Source organism: Pituophis catenifer, unplaced genomic scaffold, assembly GCF_029215685.1.
Source record: "Pituophis catenifer annectens isolate HBS135680 unplaced genomic scaffold, rPitCat1.0.hap2 SCAF_1, whole genome shotgun sequence".
Taxonomy (NCBI): Eukaryota; Metazoa; Chordata; class Lepidosauria; order Squamata; family Colubridae; genus Pituophis; species Pituophis catenifer.
Window position 1 is genome coordinate 40,684,129 of NW_027256881.1, and position 20,751 is coordinate 40,704,879.

The 20,751-nt window shown below is 36.0% G+C and overlaps 1 protein-coding gene across 2 annotated transcripts in view; it reads right to left on the reverse strand.

Moving 5' to 3' along the window:
* Window positions 1-20,751, reverse strand: part of EPAS1 (endothelial PAS domain protein 1) — a 111,986-nt gene that overhangs the window by 87,889 nt on the left and 3,346 nt on the right. The window contains exon 1 of one of the 2 annotated variants that reach the window (XM_070932356.1): window positions 349-605. The exons of the other annotated variant lie outside the window; for it this stretch is intronic. Coding sequence (XP_070788457.1) covers window positions 349-404 — 56 coding nt within the window. The 5' untranslated portion in view covers window positions 405-605. Of the gene's footprint in view, window positions 1-348; window positions 606-20,751 lie in introns of those variants that run through there. 2 annotated transcript variants of the gene reach the window in all.

Here is a 20,751-nt window from a genome sequence, read left to right on the forward strand (position 1 = left end):
CAAACCTAGATATATTTTATTGGGATTTCTGTTTTATACACCTGTCTTTTCTTAAAATTTGTCTTTCTTTTTTCTTTTCTTAAAAAAAAGGACCACTATCACCACTATTAGTGTTTGTTCAGCATTGTGAACTTCGCTACTTTGCAAGTAGCTGCAAAATACTTTACGCTGCAGTATGAATTTTTCAAGCAGGGAAAACCATGGTGTAAAGGGAGGAAGGGAGGAAACATGGGAAGAACATGCACAACTCCAGCTATATAAATATTTACTTTACAAGAGAATTACAAGGGGAGATTAAAGGCCTTGTGGAAGAGTGGATTTTGAAAAGAATAGGCTTGAGGATCTCACCTGTGCCCCAGTCTCAATTGTTTTTCTTTCTTCTTCCTACCCAGTTGCTCAGCCATCTTCTCCCTCTGGCCAGACTTGATGAGGAAACTTCAACAATGTTAAGGAAGACTGGCAGAAGCCATGGCTGCTTGCTAACTCACTCCCCTCTCCTTCTTGACTTTATCTGGGATTAGACTAAAGCTTGGCTCCAGTCCATGGGTACTCAGAGGGCGATATGGGCCAGCAGCAGCCTCTCATCTCTGCCGTTGGCTCCAAAAAGCAGATGAGTGGCAAAAGTGATGAGAAGTAAAAGCAGCCCCAGCCCTCAACCTAAATAAATAGATGGATCTAACCCTCACCCCTCCATTGCATGTTTAGACTATGTATCATCCACAGAAACATGAAACTAATTAAACACGTGGAAACAACCCTAGTGATTTCTGTAATATCAATGTGACATCACCTTCTCCTCTACCTTGCCAGCACAATCCTGCAGAACAGCAGCTGCTACAGTTTTTTTAAAAAAAAATTTGATTTATATGCCGCCCTCCTCCGGAGACTCAGGGCAGCTTACAATGTGTTAAGCAATAGCCTTCATACTTTTGTATATTTATACAAAGTCAGCTTATTGCCCCCACAAACTGGGTCCTCATTTTACCTACCTTAGAAAGGATGGAAGGCTGAGTCAACCTTCAGCCTGGTGAGATTCGAACTTACAGTAATTGCAGAAAGCTGGTGTTAATCACAATGCTATTAGTCTGCTGAGCCACCAGGCCAAAGAACCAGTTAGTTCTTTGCAGAAGGCCGTTCAAGATCATGGAAGCTCTCAGTCTAGGAAAGCTGGCACCTCAAAATTACAAACAAATGTATTGAAAATGAAATAGCATACCAAATTCTGGAACTGGGAACTGCCTGCCAATAGCTGTTAAAATCTGGGGGGATGGGGTTTGGGGGTAGGGGGCTGTGAATATTGGAATCCCTGTCCAGAGTATGGCATGGATGTCAGTTCCTGGTCATCTATTAACGTTTGATTGAATTTTAACTGAATTGTTTTATCCTCTGCTTTTGATTCATTGTACATCTCCTAGAATCAATGTCTGAGTTGGGTGCCCATGTAAAAATTTATAAATTAATAAATGCCACCAGAACTGAGATTTCAAAAATTCAGATGACAACTGGATGGCAACAAAGAAGGCATACTTGCTGCCATCCAGTGGTCATCTGAATTTTGCGATGCAAATATGGTAGCTTGTAGAAGTAACTATCCAAGAACACTTAATATATAAATATATAAAATGTAACTCTTTGAGGGAGATGGGCGGTTCAAAAATGCAATGAATCAATCAATCAATAAAAAAAGGACTTGATGTACAAGATGCTTCATGGAACCTTCAAAGGAATATAACTAGCAAATTATTGTAACATGTAGCAATTTCTAAGAGATGGGACTGCCTTCCTATCACCTAACAGAAAACCAAAGTACGGAGATGCATTACTGTATTGAGTTGCTTGGTATCTGTCATGGCCATACAGCTGAGTTCAACAGAATTTTGTACATAGAATATATCTATTTTTTCCTGTTTCCTTTTTATTATGATAGTACAAATCTCTAAACATTGTTATTTTGCTACCATGATATTTATATAACACACTTAATTCTTAATTTTCTACGTATTGTTGCTTGGTATATTTTCTTCTGTGTGTTTGTGTATAAATATATGCCTGTGTGTATGTGTATATGTTAGTAGAAGAAAATGTAGATGCACAAACAAGGTCAACAAATTAAAACAATAAAAAAGCAAGGAATAAAAAATAGCTTTTTAGAAAGCTATTAAGTTCTTGACTTCCCTTTTTTTATACATCTGCTAATTTGCAATATTTATAAGCATTTAGGCCCCCTTAAAATCAAACAATATATGATTAAATTTACTAAAGGGGGGCCTAAATGCTTTACTGTGTTACATGATATATTGTATATATGGGAATCATTTTTGCTTAAAATTAGTGAGACTTTTTGTGTCTCACATACACAAGTATACACATACTGTTAGTTTTGCCATTGCTATGTGGTCCCCAAGTTTAAGTTCACAGAATATATATTTAAATTGTTATTTTATCATGTTATTTCCCCTTCCCCTTATTATATTTATAATATTCTGCAATTGTCTCAGATTGGACTAAAGTAGAAATAGTTCAAGAAGTGCCATAACTTTTGGCAAAGTCTTCTCTCCAGACTATATGTCATACAAATGCATCTATTTCTCACAAAAAAAATCCACTCCCCCCCCCCCAAAATAAAATGCATTGGTTTGATTCATCCTGTATTTATTTTTCAATGGGATGTTTATTAATTCATTTTGGTAGACCATTCATTATGTAGCTTTGGCTTCTTGTATTATGTGAGCTGAATCTTTAATATTTGTAAATCATGATTCTTAAATTTCTTCTTTTTTGGTGTGAACCCAATTTGCTCTAGTTTATTTAATAAAAAATGATTAAATTAACTATGAATCCCATCACAGAACCTACCATTATGGTCCTTGATTTACAATTACAACAACATGTTTAACAATGGTTCAAAATTACAGCATCCTCAGACTTACAACCCGTCCTCAAGATCACCCACCCCTGTAGTCACAGGATTGCAATTCAGACCCAAGGTAACTGGCTTGTATTTATGATGGTTGCAGCATGTTGCAGTCACAGGAGGTAATTTGTGACCTTCACAGCTGGCTTCACTTAAGATGGATTTGCTTAATGACCATGTGATTCACTTAACAACCATGCAACTTGAGTAATGACCATGGTGATCGATTTAATGACCACAGTAAAAATAGTCCTAAAATTGTGTCCAGTCACATGGTGATTCACGTTATAGCCACACAAAATTACAATAGAAATTCTGATCCCAATTGTGGTTGTAAGTAGAGAACTTACTATAGACCAGTGGTTCCCAACCTTTTTTTGGCCATGCTCAACCTAAGCACTCTAAAATCCTGATGCCCCCGCCCCCCCCGTGACATATAATTCTTACTATTCAAAAATTGAACTCATACGCACGCAGAAGAAGCCTAAAAGGCCATTAACTTGATTTAAACAAGGTTCCAAATTGCCCCCATTAAAAATTAAGTTGCCCCACCCTGTGGGGCATAGGCCCCACATTGGGAACCTCTGCTGTAGACTCTTTTTTGCTTTGCATGGCATGTTGTGGCTATCCTCCCTAGTTGAACTCATTGTAAGGGAGTGTCAGGAGTGTTAAGTGGTAAAATCAGTGTTTTCAATATTTGCAACCCATTTGGAGTTCTTATGGCACCCATTTTGCTCCTTCAATCCATCCCACATATTCCCAATAGAAAAAGGCCAAAGCAATTGGCCCCATACTAAGAGACACAAAAAGGGTGCTGGTGTGATATGTGGATCAATTCTGGTTTGATAGTGCTGTAGTATTTCCTAGAAATAGCTATCAGTTTCTCATCTTAGATACTGAGAGTGTCTACGTGAGAGGTTAGCTCTGTTTATGTACATCTAACGTCTTTTCTGGTTAGCATCTGAAAACTGATGAATTCAACTCTGCTTGAAAAGCATGGTTCTACAGCTACTTCTATGACCCAGATCTACTTTCTTTAAACTGGTACCTTTAGGTTATGGTCTCCATCTACCAATTCAAAAGGTAACAGGCTCACTGTTATTTATGGGACCAAAGTCAGATATATCAGAAGGGTACCAGGGTGGGGAAGACTTCATCAGCCTCAGAAGTTCAAACAGCAGTCACCTACGTGAGCAGTGCAACTTAATTATGTTACCTGAAGTGACCCATGGCAGCTCCACAAGGGATCAGACCTTTTGGTTGAGAGCCTGAGCCCTTAATGTGCTCTGTTAGCATCACAGGCAGCTCCAGCAAATGCACAAAGTTATAACAAACAGCAAGGAAATATTATGCAAGACCACAGGAAGTCACAGGAGACAGTATTCTGGGCAGACCTGGCAAGACGTCTGTGTGAACTCCAGCTAACAACAGACTTCGATCATTGGCGCCAAACTGAGCAGAGAACATTTCTAATGCTGCTGTGGATAAAACACCACATGTTTTTTGCCAGTGGGCTGTGCTCCAAAACGCTGTGTACCTGACAAAAATCAGATATGCTCAGGTCTCTTTTCAATTTCTCTCACTCCCAGCTGAGAAGGAAGGAGAGGAAGAAAGTGCAAGTAATTCATTTAGTTTTTGTAAGAATGGACAAATTTATTTGTCATCCCACTAGGTAGCAGCACTTAGCTAGATTAGGTCAACCTCAACAAAATTAAGATTCATTAGGCCTCATTAGAGGTTGGATGGGAGACCAACCGGAAACCCCAGATCTACAAACTAGAAAAGGAAATAGCAAAGCACTTCTTCCTGTTGCCAAAAAACCCCTGCAGAGATGTATCTATGCAGTTATAGAAGTAAAGACTCACCCATGGGTCTTTATAAATTCATTGCACTAATAATGTATTTCTAATTAAGACTTCCCTCTTTAATGGTGGTTAATAATTTTACAAAACAGAAAATAAATAAGCCATTTTTGGCAGTTTATCCTTACTTTCAATGAACCTTTGTTCTACTGTTCTACCAAATTCTCTGCTAAAGCAAACCCACTCTATAAACATGGTGCTTTTTTATTTCTTGGCAATTGCAGCAATATTTGGGATATTTCTAGGCCAGGATTGCTTGCACACATGTATTGTTCTCTAGAGACCCACAAGTCAATACCTGGTTTCTTTAGAGAACCACACTGAGAAGACTGCTGCCAAAACCTAGTTGCACAGAGACACATTCTCCTTTGTAGTAATTAGTTAGATTTACAGCATTGTGCTACACCATCATTTACAATAACATGACTTGTTGAGTAAGTCACAGTTACAGCATTTATATACAACACTTTATTATCGATTAGTGTTTATAACCCACAATGGCTGATGTCAGCCATCAGGCTAAGCGAAAGCCAAACTAAACACATTTTTGGATTCTATAAATGAAGAGAACCACCCTCTGAAGTTAGCATTTGCTCTTCAAAAGAAACCTGAATTTGACTTAGTTTCTGTTCTTGATTATGTGAGCAAAATTCCTATATAACCTTATATTAAAAACATTTATGGAGTCCTATTGGCTCTACTATATCTTTCATTGTTAGGGAAAGATACACATGCTACATCAAATATACTTTAAGAGGAAGAAGAGAGAAAAACAATCTAACCTTGACACAGAAGCTTTGGTTCTAGATTCATGCAAAAGATAATACCGTGTTTCCCCCAAAATAAGACCGGGTCTTATATTAATTTTTGCTCCAAAAGATGCATTAAGGCTTGTTTTATGGTTAGGTCTTATTTTTGGGGAAATACGGTACTAAATGCATCCATCTGACTGACAATCTTAACTGGGGCTTATTTTGGAAGTAGGGCTTATATTACAAGCATCCTGAAAAATGCTAGGACTTATTTTCCGGTTGGGTCCTATTTTTGGGGAAACAGAGTACTCTATTTTTTGCCAGCTTAATAGGAGATATATCACATATTGTTGCAGGCTTTGGTACATGCAAGTTTCAAATGTCTGTATTTCTTAGCATCATTGCTTGTGGGGAAAAGAACTATGATATTCATTTCTAATGCATCTCCATCTATGCTTTCTAACGGTACCCCATCTTGTGGGGGGAAACAAGTAAAGCAGTAGATAAGAAGAACTATGATGATTACAGAAAGTAGAGCAATGCCTCTAATGTCTGACAGTGAGAAGCTGCAGTGTGGACCTGAATCCTCTTTTCAGAATCAAGATTCCTCTAACTAAGAGTGTGAATAAATTTGCTTTGATTTTGTTCTCACATCATTATTTGGTTTTCACTATGGTTTATTCCTTTTCATGTGTGTGATTGAACATACATAGATTTTCTCTAGGATAGTGTATCCTGGTCCTTCAGGTCTTCTAACAGTAGGCATGTATAGAATTGTGCATTGTTCTGTATTTATTGTGTTTAATATGGGTACAATTCTCATGTTACTGAGCAGAAGCATTGCTAACAGGCATTTATTAAACTAATGTAAACATTAGATATAGTTTAAAATAAACTCTTAAGAATCATGAATCTGGGCAATAACATGATTTTCTAGATGTTGATTTATTACACATTTAAGCCCATTTATCACACTTCAAAACTATGTAATGATCTAGGCTCCTATAGCTTATTTAAACAAGCACAGGAAAAAAGATTCCTAGTTTGGCATTATGTGGAAACTGGATTATACTGTACATTGCATTGTAAGATACAGTGTGGGCTGTTTCTTTTTGGCATACAGTATGAAGAATGAAGCAAGATAGTAAAGTTTCTATTCTAAAAAGATAAAACAAAATATGGCTTAATACAGTGGTGGGATTCAAGTAATTTAACAACAGGTTCTCTGCCCTAATGGTTTCTTCCAAAAGCCAGTTCACCAAACTGCTCAGAAAGTTAACAACTGGTTCTCCCAAAGTGGTGCGAACTGGCTGAATCCCACCACTGGCTTAACATGATACATATGTGAATGCAACCTAAATCTTGGCCAAACATTGTTCATACATACAATTCTAGTGAGAATAAAATGTTTGCCAGGGAGGAAAAATCTAGAAGAATTTGGCAGGTTGCACATAAATTATAAGATGGCTTCCAGGTGCTGCTTATAAAAAGAAGCATAGTTCACAGAACATGTTATGTTTTACTTTAAGTTGAAGAAAGCACATAAATCAGTGGTGAAATCTTCTGCGGATTGTCACCAGTTTGCTGCCTGTGCATGTACAGCGCACACCAAACACACGCTGTGCAAGCACGCGTGCGTAGTGTGTGCCAAACGTGCGCTTCATGTGGAAAAAGGAGGCTTAACAAGGTAAGTAGAACAGCGAGGGGGGGAACAGCTGTGCCATGCGATTTAGATTTTCTAGAAAGCAGGATAAATCGTGCGGCACAGCTGATAGTTGGAAATATCGGTTTGGATGAATCGGTAGCTTTTTTTTTACTTCTGGTTCACACACTCCTGTAGCTTTTATCCCTACCGGTTCACCTGAACCGTGTGAACCGGTAGCATTTCACCCCTGACATGAATTCATAAAAACATATAACTTGTGATTGATTAAAGGAGACAATATTTTTTCCCCAATTTCCCCAATTTCCTAAATACCTTTAAAGAACAGGATGTAGTACGTGAGGTTCAAACAACTGTTTTGATATTATTATGTTACTGGCTTTCACACTTTCCATTTTCAAAACAAGAAATGGAATAATTACTTTGTCTTCTCTAAGATTCAATAAAAATCTATCTAAACAACATTTGTTAAGTGATTTCATCAACAGAAAGTAGGCAAATTGCACAAAAATAAAGATATTCAATTCTGTAACACTGCTGCACTTAAGCAGGGTGCATCTCTGGGCATGGCTAGTCTAGTGAAGAGAAGGACCAAGGGGGACATGATAGCAGCGTTCCAATATTTGAGGGCTGTCACAGAGAGGAGGGGTCAAGCTATTTTCCAAAGCACTTGAAGGCCAGACAAAGAATAATGGATGGAAACTGATCAAGGAGAGATTCAACCTGGAAATAAGGAGAATAGGAGAGGAAATAAGGAGACAGTGAGAGCAATCAATCAATGGAACAGCTTGCCTTCAGAAGTTGTGGGAGCTTCATCATTGGAAGCTTTCAAGAAGAAATTGGATTGCCATTTGTCAGAAATGGTGTAGGGTCTCCTGCTTGGGCGGGGGGTTGGACTAAATGACCTACAAGGTCCCTTCCAACTCTGTTAATCTGTTAAATCTTAGACTAGTCTATTTTTTAGAAATTATGAAGCTTTATTTTTAGCCTTTTTTGTACTATTTTCCTTCACGACTAGGTGACTTTCAAGAGTCCAAGTGCATTCAGTATCTGTTAAACCAAATCAGAAAAAAGTTACTGTCCTGTAAGTGCAAAATGCTCAGGTGAACTAAGATACAATATAATTTTATCTATTCTGTACATCATACTTAATAGATTTTATACATTTAACATATCAGTCTACAAATGTCTACAGTCACTAAAATACATCTTTTCTGTCCAAGGTCATACTTATTATTTACCAAGCCAAATAGCAAAAGCAATAATACTTAAGACTTATATGCCATTTCACAGTGTTTAACAGCCTTCTCTAAGCGGTTGATAGAGTCAGCATTTTGCCCCCAACAATCTGGGTCCTCATTTTACCACCTCAGAAGGTTGGAAGGCTGAGTTAGCCTTGAGCCAAATCCTCCCAATGGCATTTAATCTACAAGGAGGTATTATGCAATTATAAAGGTCATATTGCAAGCAAACATAAAGTGCCCAACAGTCACCCCTGTATGACTCTGGATTTCTCTATTATTGTACCATCCCCACATTTTTTTTTATGACTTCCTCAATCCTTCCAAAACAGCTTCCCCACTACTTTTATTTCTCTGCTTTTCTTACTCTGTCTGATCACTTCTTGGATCAACTAATAAAACTACAATAAATGAATTAGTACAGGTGGTCCTTGACTTATGACCATTTTATAACTATTCGAAGTCACAATGGTGCTGAAAAAAGTGACTTATGACCATGCCTTGAACTTATGATCATCACAGGGGAAGCCAGGTTGGCGTAAAATAAAATCAGGCTTGACTCACTTAAAGACGGTATTGCTTAGAGATGGAAGTTCCAGTCTCAATTGTGGTCATAAATTGAAGGCTACCTGTATATGAATATTGCAAAAGGGACCAAATCTTTTACACTTCTGGAATTTAGATCTTGGTTTTCTACTTAGGGGACAGGATCCACCTAGAGCCAAGGATATTACATTGTGGCTATACAGTGTACCAAACTCAGTCTTTGACTCTTGATATCTAGGCACTATACAGTATTGCTAATATTTAGATTTTATTTCCTAAACATAATGCTTTTAACTAGATACATTTGCGCATATCTTTAAACATGCATTTGTATTTAACTATTTAATTAGTTACATGGATTTAATAGGTTTTTATTTGAGTTTTCTATTATTTTATCATTGGTCAATCAGACTGTACAAATATAAGTCTTAACTTTTATGGCATGGATTACTATTTCCATAATGTATTCCTTAGTTTTCCATTCCTCTTTGTGAGTATATACTATAACAGAAAAACTCCCTTCTTTTTTTGTTCCCATTCAGGCCTTATGTACAATACCTATATTCTGGCATTTTTCACGGCAGCAAAAACAGAAATACGGGATTTTTCTCACTAAAAACAGTTTTTTACTATTTTAAAGAGAGTATAAACAAATAATAATTTTATTTATGTATACCCAATCCCCAATATCTTCAGAACACTGCAAAAACTAATTAGTGGCATCAGGTGTTTATTTATATGGAGGGTAATTTAATTGTGAATGTCTGGGATTTTTCAAGCATCAGGCTGTAACTTTCCATGAAAAGACCAAAATGAGAATAACCAGTTTGTTATTCTAAAATTAAAAGTATAATGATTGCACACCACTTGTTGTTGTCATTATGTATGGCTAACATAATCAGTGGCAAAATCAAATACAATCCATTTCTTGTTCAACTGGTCACAAAATTACACTTTTAGAAGCTGCTTCAAAATATAGCCTTCAGACTTCCTATTGACCCCGGTAACATTTGCTGAATCTTCCAAGTGCCCAAACTAAACATTCTGGAACATTTAAAATGGATGAAGTGTTGTTAAATCTAAAAAAGTATTCTTTTTTAGACATAAAAGTGGTCTTTTATGTCTACGTTCACAAAAAGTGATGAGGAGCTTATGTATCAAAATACACACAAACCATGATTTCTGTAGATCGGGGTTCACACTTCAGAGACTGAAACCATAGCTTTAAAGTTGGTTTTCAAGCAGCAATCTGTATAACTGTAATTGGTCATCTGGTTTGGATCCTACTTCAGGTAGACCTTGATTTATGACCACAATTAAGCCCAAAATTTCTGTTGCTAAGCGAGATAGTTGTTAAGTGAATTTTGACCTATTTACAACCTTGCTTGCCACAGTTGTTAAGTGATTCACTGCAGTTGTTAAGTTAGTATGGGGGTACTGCAATGGTCATAAGTATAAAAAATTGTTATAAGTCACTTGTTTCAGTGCCATTATAACTTTGAAGTCACTAAATGAACTGTTGTAAGCAGAGGACTATTTGAAGCTAAGGTCCTGAGAAACTTTATATATTATAGAGAAAAGAATGCATTTACAATGACAAGGAGAAGAAAAAAGAGAAAGTAACAGCAATGTGGGATTCACCTACTATATCCTTGATTATTTATTAAGTAATCCACAGTTTGGTTGAGTTCACACAAACAATGTCAAACTCTACTCAATGCACAAAGAAAATACATGGGTTAATATGATGTCTAAATAAGGTTTCATGTAGTTTCTTAAAATATGGTTTGGTCAAAGTATGGTTTGTATGGTTTTGAATGACCATTACTTAATTTGTAACAAGCTGCCTTCTTTTAATCATGTCTAAATAAAGCAGGGAAGTAATTGTCCAATTTGGAGATTATGAAAATTGGCTCCAAAACAACTCAGAATTTTAAATCATGTTTTACAGATGAAGCCCATATTCTTGCCTTGGATGTCCTACCTATGAAAGTTTCTAAGGCAGTGTTTTAAGCCACTCCGTTTTAAGGCACTTAGTCTTTCCCTCCATTTGCCCAGTGGCCAGCACTAGCTGTCTAAATTGCCTTGCAGGAAATCAGAAAATGGAACAGAGTAGCAATGAAAGACATTCAAACATGATCTGAGCCAAATGCTTTCCCCCCAACCCTCAGCAAACTAAAATTGTGTCTCCTTTCCTTTCTATTTTAAAAATCTGTGTCCTTGCCAACCAACTCTGGCCATCATATTCAGAATTTTCTTTTTTTATCCACTCCAAAAATGCTGTGAATTAGGTCAAGCTAAGAGATGGAATGAGCAGAGCAAAGATCTTTTGAATTAATAGTGACCAAGTGGCTCAGTCAAGACAAACATTCTGTCCACTCCTATTACAGTCTTTTCCCACAAAGTGGCTGGGAATAGCTTTTAGCAACATTTTGTACTTCACTGACTGCAGCTTTCAAAGCTATTAGCATCAATTTTCTCCCCTTTACTAGTAAGCTATGGCCACCTTGAACATGGTTTCTTTCCCTATTTCTCTATTGTTACCCTATTGCACAATGTGGATGAAAACCATTGCCCTAAAATTTCTGGGTTACCTGTCCTGAAAATGGTTTTGGAGAAGACCATATCACATGGCTGTCCTTTTCTCAGCTTAGAAATAGCTTGTTATGCGTAGGGTTATGCTGTGTTCCAGTTAATGCTCGGAGTTTACTGGCTACAGGAATTTCCAAAAGACTTTTGTTTAGCAGTATTACCACACATTTCAGCATGCCAGGTCTGGAATACCTTAAGCCACACCCAGGTGAGTCATGCACTGGCTAAATTTCATGATATACAACAAACAAAAACCTTCTGGAATCCAAACTTCTTATTCAAACAATACACATTAATTCCTCAAAATCCAAGAAGAGATTAGCAATATAAATCCAATTACTGTACAATGGAGAGCCATAGTAAATATTATAAGCAGGTAAAAAGAATCATTGTCTGACTTAATTCACTTAAAAGAATGCAGTTCATATGCTTGCATAATCTACTATGGCCCTCAGATAAACAATAACATGTTAAAACAATCTCAGTCAAAATAGGGAGAGGGAGAATATTGGCATAGCCCTGAGAATTTATTTGGCCTAAGTCAGTGATGACAAACCTTTTCGGCACCGAGTGCCGAAAAGGCCGCAGGGAAATGCCATGCGCGTGCTCATCAGGGATGTGCTCTGGAAAAGCCGAAATCCCAGGTTCTAGCACACATGCACGCCTGACAATCAGATGGCCGGCACACATGTGCATTCCAGTTTTTGGCACTGCTGTGCATGCGAAGGACAGCTGATCATCGCATGTGCATGCGCGCCAGAAACCTGGAAGACAGGCAAGGCCGTGCGTGCCAGGCAACATGGCTTCGCATGCCACTTTAGGCACACATGCCATAGGTTCACCATCACCGGCCTAAGTCATGGTTTGCTGAACAAGCCAAAGGTAACTGAGTTCACAAAAACCACCAGGTTTAATTCACAAAACTCATTAAACCAAGGGTTGTCAAATCATAAACAGTGATCCCTCAAGGAATTGCGGGCAAGTTAGAGAATGTCAACTTAAAAAAAAAAAAAAGTCCATGCTTTGCGAGCATAGTGGAAGTGTGTCAAAACTCTCGGACCTTTGTTTCCCATTGTGCCTATGCAAGACCACTATGACCACTTGTGGTACCAGTTTCAGGGGCCCTGTGATAAATAGATTAAAATTCAACAGTTCAAAGTGGTTTGTTGTTTTATTTGTTATGCTAAATGAAGTGGAGGGATTTCACACTAATTCATCTGTTTAGGGGGTTATAGTATTGTATATTTAAAAATTATGGCATGTAACCAACCAAATGAACCATATTGCAGCTTATAGTGACATGAGAACACTTGTAAGTGACGCAGATGGATTAACAGAAACATGTTTCCTGCTGCAGTCTTCCCCAACTTAATGCCCTGTGGAGAAGTGAATAAGGCTTCCTTGGTTCCAAGTGACCTGGATCTTGCAGAAGGCTCACAGCAATGTCACAGGGTGGAACTGAAGTAAGCATAACCTCTAATGCAGTGGCCCCCAACCTTTTGGGCACCAGGGACCGGTTCCATGGAGAGAGGTTTTTCCATGGACCAGAGGGGGGAGGGGGGTTTCACATGCTGCCTGCATCCCGCAAATGGCGCTTCACTTGTTTGCCTGGCCCAGTTTCAGGCATGCCATGGCCTGGTGCCAGCCCATGGACTGGGGATTGAGGACCCCTGCTCTAATGAAAGCCTTTACCAGAAGGTTCTTATTATACTATAGCCTCTAATAAGATATAGGAAGATGGTTTCACTAACGTAATCTGGTAGTATAGGGTTACCCATTTGGGTAACAAGAAACAACAGTTGAGAAACATATTGATGTGTATGCAGCCATGTTGGGCCTACTCAGAAAAAGATATAACATGAACTGACCCTAAACATTATTAGATGCCAGATTATTAGATGCCAATCAAAGAAATTCATGGTCTGAAAAAGTAGTAAAATAATTAACATAATCTCTTCTCTTTAAGAAATGTCCATTAAAAAAACCAGATTGTTAAAGCTGGAAGAATTTGAGAAAGTACATATACATATAGATGCCTACAATGTCCCACTTTTTCAGACCGTGCATTTCTTTGATTGGCATCTAATAATCTGGCACCTAATAATGTTTAGGGTCTGTTCACATATCTTTTTCTGAGTAAGCACAGCATGGCTGCATACACATCAATTTATTTCTCAACGTGATTCTTGATGTCTAAAAACAAATAAGTAAACTAGCATATTTTCCTAGTCAAAGAAAGTTACTGATTCCAATACATCCATAATCAGAGAAAGGAATAAAAGACTGGTCATCCAGAAAAACAGCGTTTGACACTTTGCTTTGTGTCAAAAATATAAAAATCATGTCCTAAATGGAATACAATAATGAATTTGTTGCTTCAGCTAAGGAAATGCAATAGAGAACAGAAACTATTTTTATTCTACCCTAATTTCTGCAAACTTTAAACAAATTGAACTGCACAGTACAATACTACAAGTATAATAATAAAGCTTTGGTAAACTTATATTTTGCCAAGGTATAAGGATTTATTTTCCTAGGATAATGATTTGCATACTTTAACTCTCATGTATTAAAATGGTTATGTTACATGGATTTCCAAGTATATTGGGACTACAGTACAACTCCTGGAATCCCCATCCAGATCACATATTAGTTGGGGATAATGGGAATTAAGTTCAGCGGTTCAGTGTTAAAGAAGTTTATTTTATACCATTTCAGACTATTAATTGATCTAATCTAAAATGTCTACTCTACTAGTGATAATTGTTCAAGATCTTGCAATGATGTTTTTCACACATTCTTCCAAATATCTTTTTGACTGGAGATATCAGCAACTAAATCTGGAATCATCTGCATGAAAAAGGCATGTTCTATCACCAAGGTACCTCATTTTCAAGCCTCCTGTCCTCAGTAGTATCTTTGGAGTTGGTTACACATAACTTTCTTCCCAAATTTTGGGAATGTGTCATAACTTCACCCTGACATTTCCCTTACATTTCCAGTATTGAGACAATGTCTTGAGAAAAAGATCCAAGGCTTTTGTTTAAGTCATTCCACCAAATGGTAAATATTGTAGTGCTTGTATTCATCAGGTTATTTTGCAGTATTTGCTATTCATGGAAGCTGATTATTTTCTTTTGCTATTATAATAAAGAAATTGGAGGGAAGAACAATGTATTTGATTAGTGATCTACAAATGTGGATTGTTTTTAGTTTTTTCCCATTCCCATATCACTCACAAAAGTTCAAGACCTTCATATAAACTCTTTTATCCAAACTGTATATAGTCAGTTTAATTCATAGTTCTTATTCAAATTATCTGATTTTGTTTTTACATCTGAGTATTTATTGGATCGTCTAACTAGATTTAGGATCTCAGAGGGAAATAATATCATTGTGATTTGGTGCTACAATTAGGCTCTGATATTTGTCTTACTGATGAAGCATTGTCAACCTCCATGAATATAGGAAAAAAAAATACAAAAATGAGTAGCAGTGATAATATGGAAGGTCACTGAACTTTTCACTCCAGCCACCATTTGCTACATTTTGCATTTGGTAATCCAAATTAACACTTGCTTCTTGTAGACAAAACAAGTAGATCTACTTGGCCTTGTAAATGCTTTCGGCAACAGCAACAATAAATGTTTAATTACATTTTCAGGAGAATGCAGGGACTCTGATTAAAAGAAAAAAAAAACAACAACCAAGACCTTTCAAGAATTCAGCTTGAAATGTTCTCAGAACACTGGAACATTGCGTTTAAAAAAGAAAACAGGAAATCTGCCCCAACAAGAAGTGGACATCTGGTCATTCTAATCTGAGGCACAGCAACAGAGACAGCACTAAATATTACAAATCTCATGCGTAAGTGGAATTAACTCCCATTGTGCTGGATGGGATTTACTCCTGAGTAAGCCTGTATAGAGTTTGAAGCTTTAATGGTTTTAATTTGCTTTCCGTTTCTAGATGGTTGTAGAATAGCAAACTCTTTATTCTACCCTGGTACAACTTAATCAGAAACAAAAGCCATTATTTCAGAACCCCCTGAAGATTGCGAAGGAACAGTTTCCACAGAGCAACACAACTACAACCCCTTCACTTTTTAATTTTTTTAATCAGGCACCCCAACCATCCCAACCTGCAAGAGGCAAGGTTTCATGTGTAGATTAAGGAGTGCAGCAGTCTTGGGCCACTGATGCTTATGTTTGATTTATCTTTTTAACTTATTCATATAAGTACCCTGCCAATCATTAATTATCTTAACCCTAATGTAGATTTAGGAATCTGTTTGATACTTGATTTAATATATGAGACATGGGTTTCCCTCATTCTCTATCTCTATAATTGGCTCTTCCGCCAATTAAACTGATCCGGTTGGGGGTACACTGGTATAATTTTAAATCGTTTTTAATTGGGTTACTGATTTTAATTTGGTATTGTATTGTGATTTGTATTGAAGTTGTCATTGTGTAAGCCGCCTTGAGTCCCTAGGGAGAAAGGCGGCATATAAATCGCAATAAATAAATAAATAAATAAATAAATAAATATATGTAAATGAACCTTTTTCTTTTTTCATTCCTTTCTATAAAATAAATAAATATATATATATATTAAAATTGTATCCTATATACTTCAATAGACATATACTGATGTATAATATGAGTGAGAGGGAGGGAGGGAGGGAGGGAGGGAGGGAAGGAAGGAAGGAAGGAAGGAAGGAAGGAAGGAAGGAAGGCAGGCAGGCTGGCTTATATAATGAGGAATGTGGTTTACCTTTAGGTATATGACTACATAGAGAAGTTTTATGACAATTATAAGGATCTTCATATTCTTTGTATTACACTCAAACTCAATGGAAGAAACCCTCTGGAGGTATTGATTTTTAAAAAAGTAATACTACAAAATTAACAAATCCATGTTTATTGTTGTTAAACTAGTGAGTTTAAGTAAGTTAAGATGACATGATACCTATAGTGTTTGGCATTCAATTATTAATATTCCTACTGTTCACTTTCTTCAATATGTATTAAATTATCTAATAAAGAAATGGACCTCTTTCTGTCTCACACACACAGTGGGAGACAGTAGATCACCAGAAACAGTCAATCACTTTGACACATGGGATATATGTGGCATACACCATTTGAAGGCATTTTACAGTGTGTAATTTTTCAGTTATCATCACAAGGATATACAGTTAACTGTTCAGTAACTGTTCAGAGGAAAAAAATATCTCAAACTGAATCAAATACAGACATGTCCTGTACAATGATCACTTTTATCCACTTGAGACAATCAGGTTTTTTAAAAAAGATAGTACTGCAGCAGTAAATGTTAAAATCAGTCAGGCATGTGATTGTAAGAGGGCCTTGATTTCAGGTTTGCTTATTTCCTAACAGTATCTCTGAAGATATCTGTATTTCTGGGCATGGAATTGGCTCTATCATTAGGCACTGCACTGGCAACTGATTTTAGGTGTATGTAAGAGTAGGAAATGTTACTTCAATTAATTATAGTTTATGATTTTTTTTATGGATAGATAGCAAAATAATAAGGCCATGTACATTATAACTGGGACATTTGTTGCTCTATATTAGCATAAAGTATTTTAGATTAGCAATGGTCCCTTTCTTCATTTTGCAAGTGTATCTCCATGAAACCTTACTTGTGATGCACCATCAAAATACTTTTTCCAAACTCTATGTATGTAATTCATAAAATCATAAGAATATTATAATATTATAAACTGTATGAACATTCTTTTCCAACCATGTATAGAACATTCCATACTAATAAAAAATAAAATTATACTGCCAATTTAAATTTATGCATATACATAAAATGCCAGATCAAAGTTTCTCCATATGTTTATTTTTTTTTTATTTGCTTATTAAATTTTTATGCTGTCCATCTCACCATGAAGTGACTCTGGGTGGTTTACAATATTAAAAAGAATAAACCAATGCAAAAAACATATATATAATAAACATAAAATGTTATAGCTGCCTGTCTATTTATAATTAAGGCAACTTCCAATATTTCATTTTAAATTAAAAGCCATTATCAATAAAAGTGAATTAAGTAAAACTACATATGAATCTTTTTGTTTATCTTATATTTTTATTTATTTATTTATTTATAATTTAATTTATATACCACCCTTCTCCCAAAGGCCTCTGCAAAATATTTACACCCAAGTTCTGAAGCTCATGGGCTCCTGAAAGAATTTTTAAAAGATTTTTCTGTAGAAATTTAATTTTGTTCTTTTAACATCAACCCATGTTAAGGATTTCTCAAGTTTGTTGAGATAAATATAAAATACAAGTATCTAGGAATAAACTGAGTTTGTTTTCTGAGTAAAAAGACATAGGACTGCAATATGTGACTATAATTTGATACCTGTTTACAATAATCCTTACTGAATCATTGGAGTTTTTTGTATTTTTTGTCTTTGTGCATTTTTGTAAGGTGCCCCGGAGTCACCATGAATCAGATGGCCAAATAAAAAAATAAAATCTAAGATACCTGATTCTAAGTAAATACACACTGCTCGATTATAATAGTCATATGGCAAGCAAATTTAATACTGCCTGTCTATGCAAAAGCCAAAAAGGAATATATTAATTTTAAAAAATAATATAAAATATAAAAAAATAGTTTAATAATAATAGTTAAAACTATTATTACAGTTATAATAGTTATAGTTAGTTATAACTAAATATTAGTTATAACAAACTATATAAAAAGATGAGATCAAAACAGAGATCATTTGCAATTTCAATTTTGCTTATAATGTGAAATTATTGTTAAAACAATTGTTCCTAGTCCAGCACAAGCATATCTATCTTAATTTCAAAAAGAAAGAATATGTATCCATTTTAAGCCTCTTTTTGGAGTTAGTGTAACATAAAAGTGCTTTGTCTTGACTTATTGTATCCATTAGCAATTATCTGGGGGAAATTTCCCTCTTCTCAAAAGTATTAATCATATATTTATTAGGCAATGATGATATATTCATTTAGCCAACTTCCTTTCTAAAGAAGGAGCCACATGTTTCTTTTTCTTTATTTGATGTAATGTGCTGGTAAATACATTGAAGCTGGTTCATTCCAACCCCCCACCTCCCAGATCTTGTAAGAATAACAATCAGAATGACTAGAAGTGAATGTGAGCCAGAGAATCTCAGAGTCCATTCTCTCAGGATATCAACATTGACAGGCAACCCATTGACATAAATTAATTAAAACACTTTTTACTTTATACATTGTATTGCTTTTACTTTCAATGTTTTCTTTTACATGTTATTGTCTTAAAATTGTTGCAATATAAGATACTACAGACTATTTAAAATAGAGTTCTATTCAAAATAATATATTAAAATTAAGTAAATTTTGTTTCAGCGAAATGTTTAAAAATAAAAATAATGATAGAGTAGAGGCACACTGAAATATATGACTACTTTCAATCAATTTACATCAATTGTAATGTAATCCAAATCCAAGCCATAGCAGCTGGGTGATCTTAGGCCAGTCACTTTCTCTCAGCCTTAGGAAGGAGGCAATGGCAAACCACTTCTAAAAAATCTTGCCAAGAAAACAGCCGGGACTAGTCCATGCAGTCTCTGAGTATTGGGACATGAATGAATGGAAAAATATATATCTTGGTATATTGGTGTAAGATAATATAATAGTATCAAACTGAGTAAAATTCAGAAAGAACAAGCTTTTACTAAAGCTAAAGGTGGGGGGGAGAATCTGTTTTTCAGGACTGAGGAGATAATGTTATTACCCTCTTCACATTTAGATGGGAATAAGTACCACTAAAAGCAGCAATATTTATTTGCACTTAAATGATAATTATGACTGCCCTGCACAAACTTAACTTTGTCATTAGAGTACAATCTGTCAGCAGATTTACAAAGTGCTTATCTTTCAAGAGATCATACCCTGAAATAAAATGAAAAAGAAAAATGAAAATACACTATGATAAAATAAAAAATCCTTGACGCAGTGGTTGATGTGGAGTTAAGCATGTCTTCAGTTAAAATATATTAAATCTATCTCCATTCAGTGTGGATGATCTAGGTTAAACAGTGAACCATGGTTCATATCTACCTCTGCCACTAATGTACTATGCGTTCTCATCTGTAAAATCTGGACAACAATATCCCAAACAAGTCAGAAATATAGAAAGGGCCACCAAGAATAAGTACCTGTATAAAAAAACAAAAAACTAAAATCTGAAAATTTAATATAAAGATATTTCAATGCAGACTTTGGAAATGAAGTGGGAAGAAAAATATACTCCTCTTTAATTCAATATTTCAAAGTGGCAGAAAATAGAATATGTTTAAAAGAAGCCAATACTTGGACTGTATTTGGACAATTGATCCCCATGCATGGCACATTAGCTATGCTCCAGGATTGGCTCTATTAAACAGACGATTCACTGATATTTTGTGTAGTTTTCAGCTTAGCTAACTTACTTCTAAATCAACTATAATTCCACATGAAACAAGCTGAGTCCAGTTTTCCAGAAATACTGGAGTGAGTTAATTTTTCTAGCTGGTTAAGAATCACCTCCCAGGGCTGCCCCCCCTCCACTTATATCTACCCAAGCAGAAAACTGCCAAACAACATAATTTGTTGTTGTTTTTCTGTAATGATTCTGTGCTAATGCTTTCATCTCTTCTCCAGTTCACAAAGTAGGCAGATTTAAATCTTACTTAGGTGACCCAATGTTCAAACAGTATTTTGTTCCATAAACCAGCAACATTCAGTCACAGCTACAATGTGTACAGAATCTGCTCCACTTCAACATCCATTATGTCATACATGAAGTCATAGGCAGTTACGAATGGGATCAGAAGGGCAGGCAGATACAGAAACATGCAGGCCAGCCCTTCACCTTTTGGTTCCTGATTAGGGTTATCTGCTGGACCTCTATTGCTCCATCTCTAAAACGAGTCAGATATAGTGGCCATGAAGTGTAAACAAAACTACTTGTTGGGTTTTGAAACAGAGCAGCAGTGAAATAGCAAAATGGTGTAACACTGCACAGAAATAACATAACAGGCTAACACAGCATAACACTGAAATGATAGGATAGTCCTCAGTTACTTTTTGAGCAAAGCGTAAAAAAACACCAAAGATTTTATTTAAATCTTTATTTATCATAC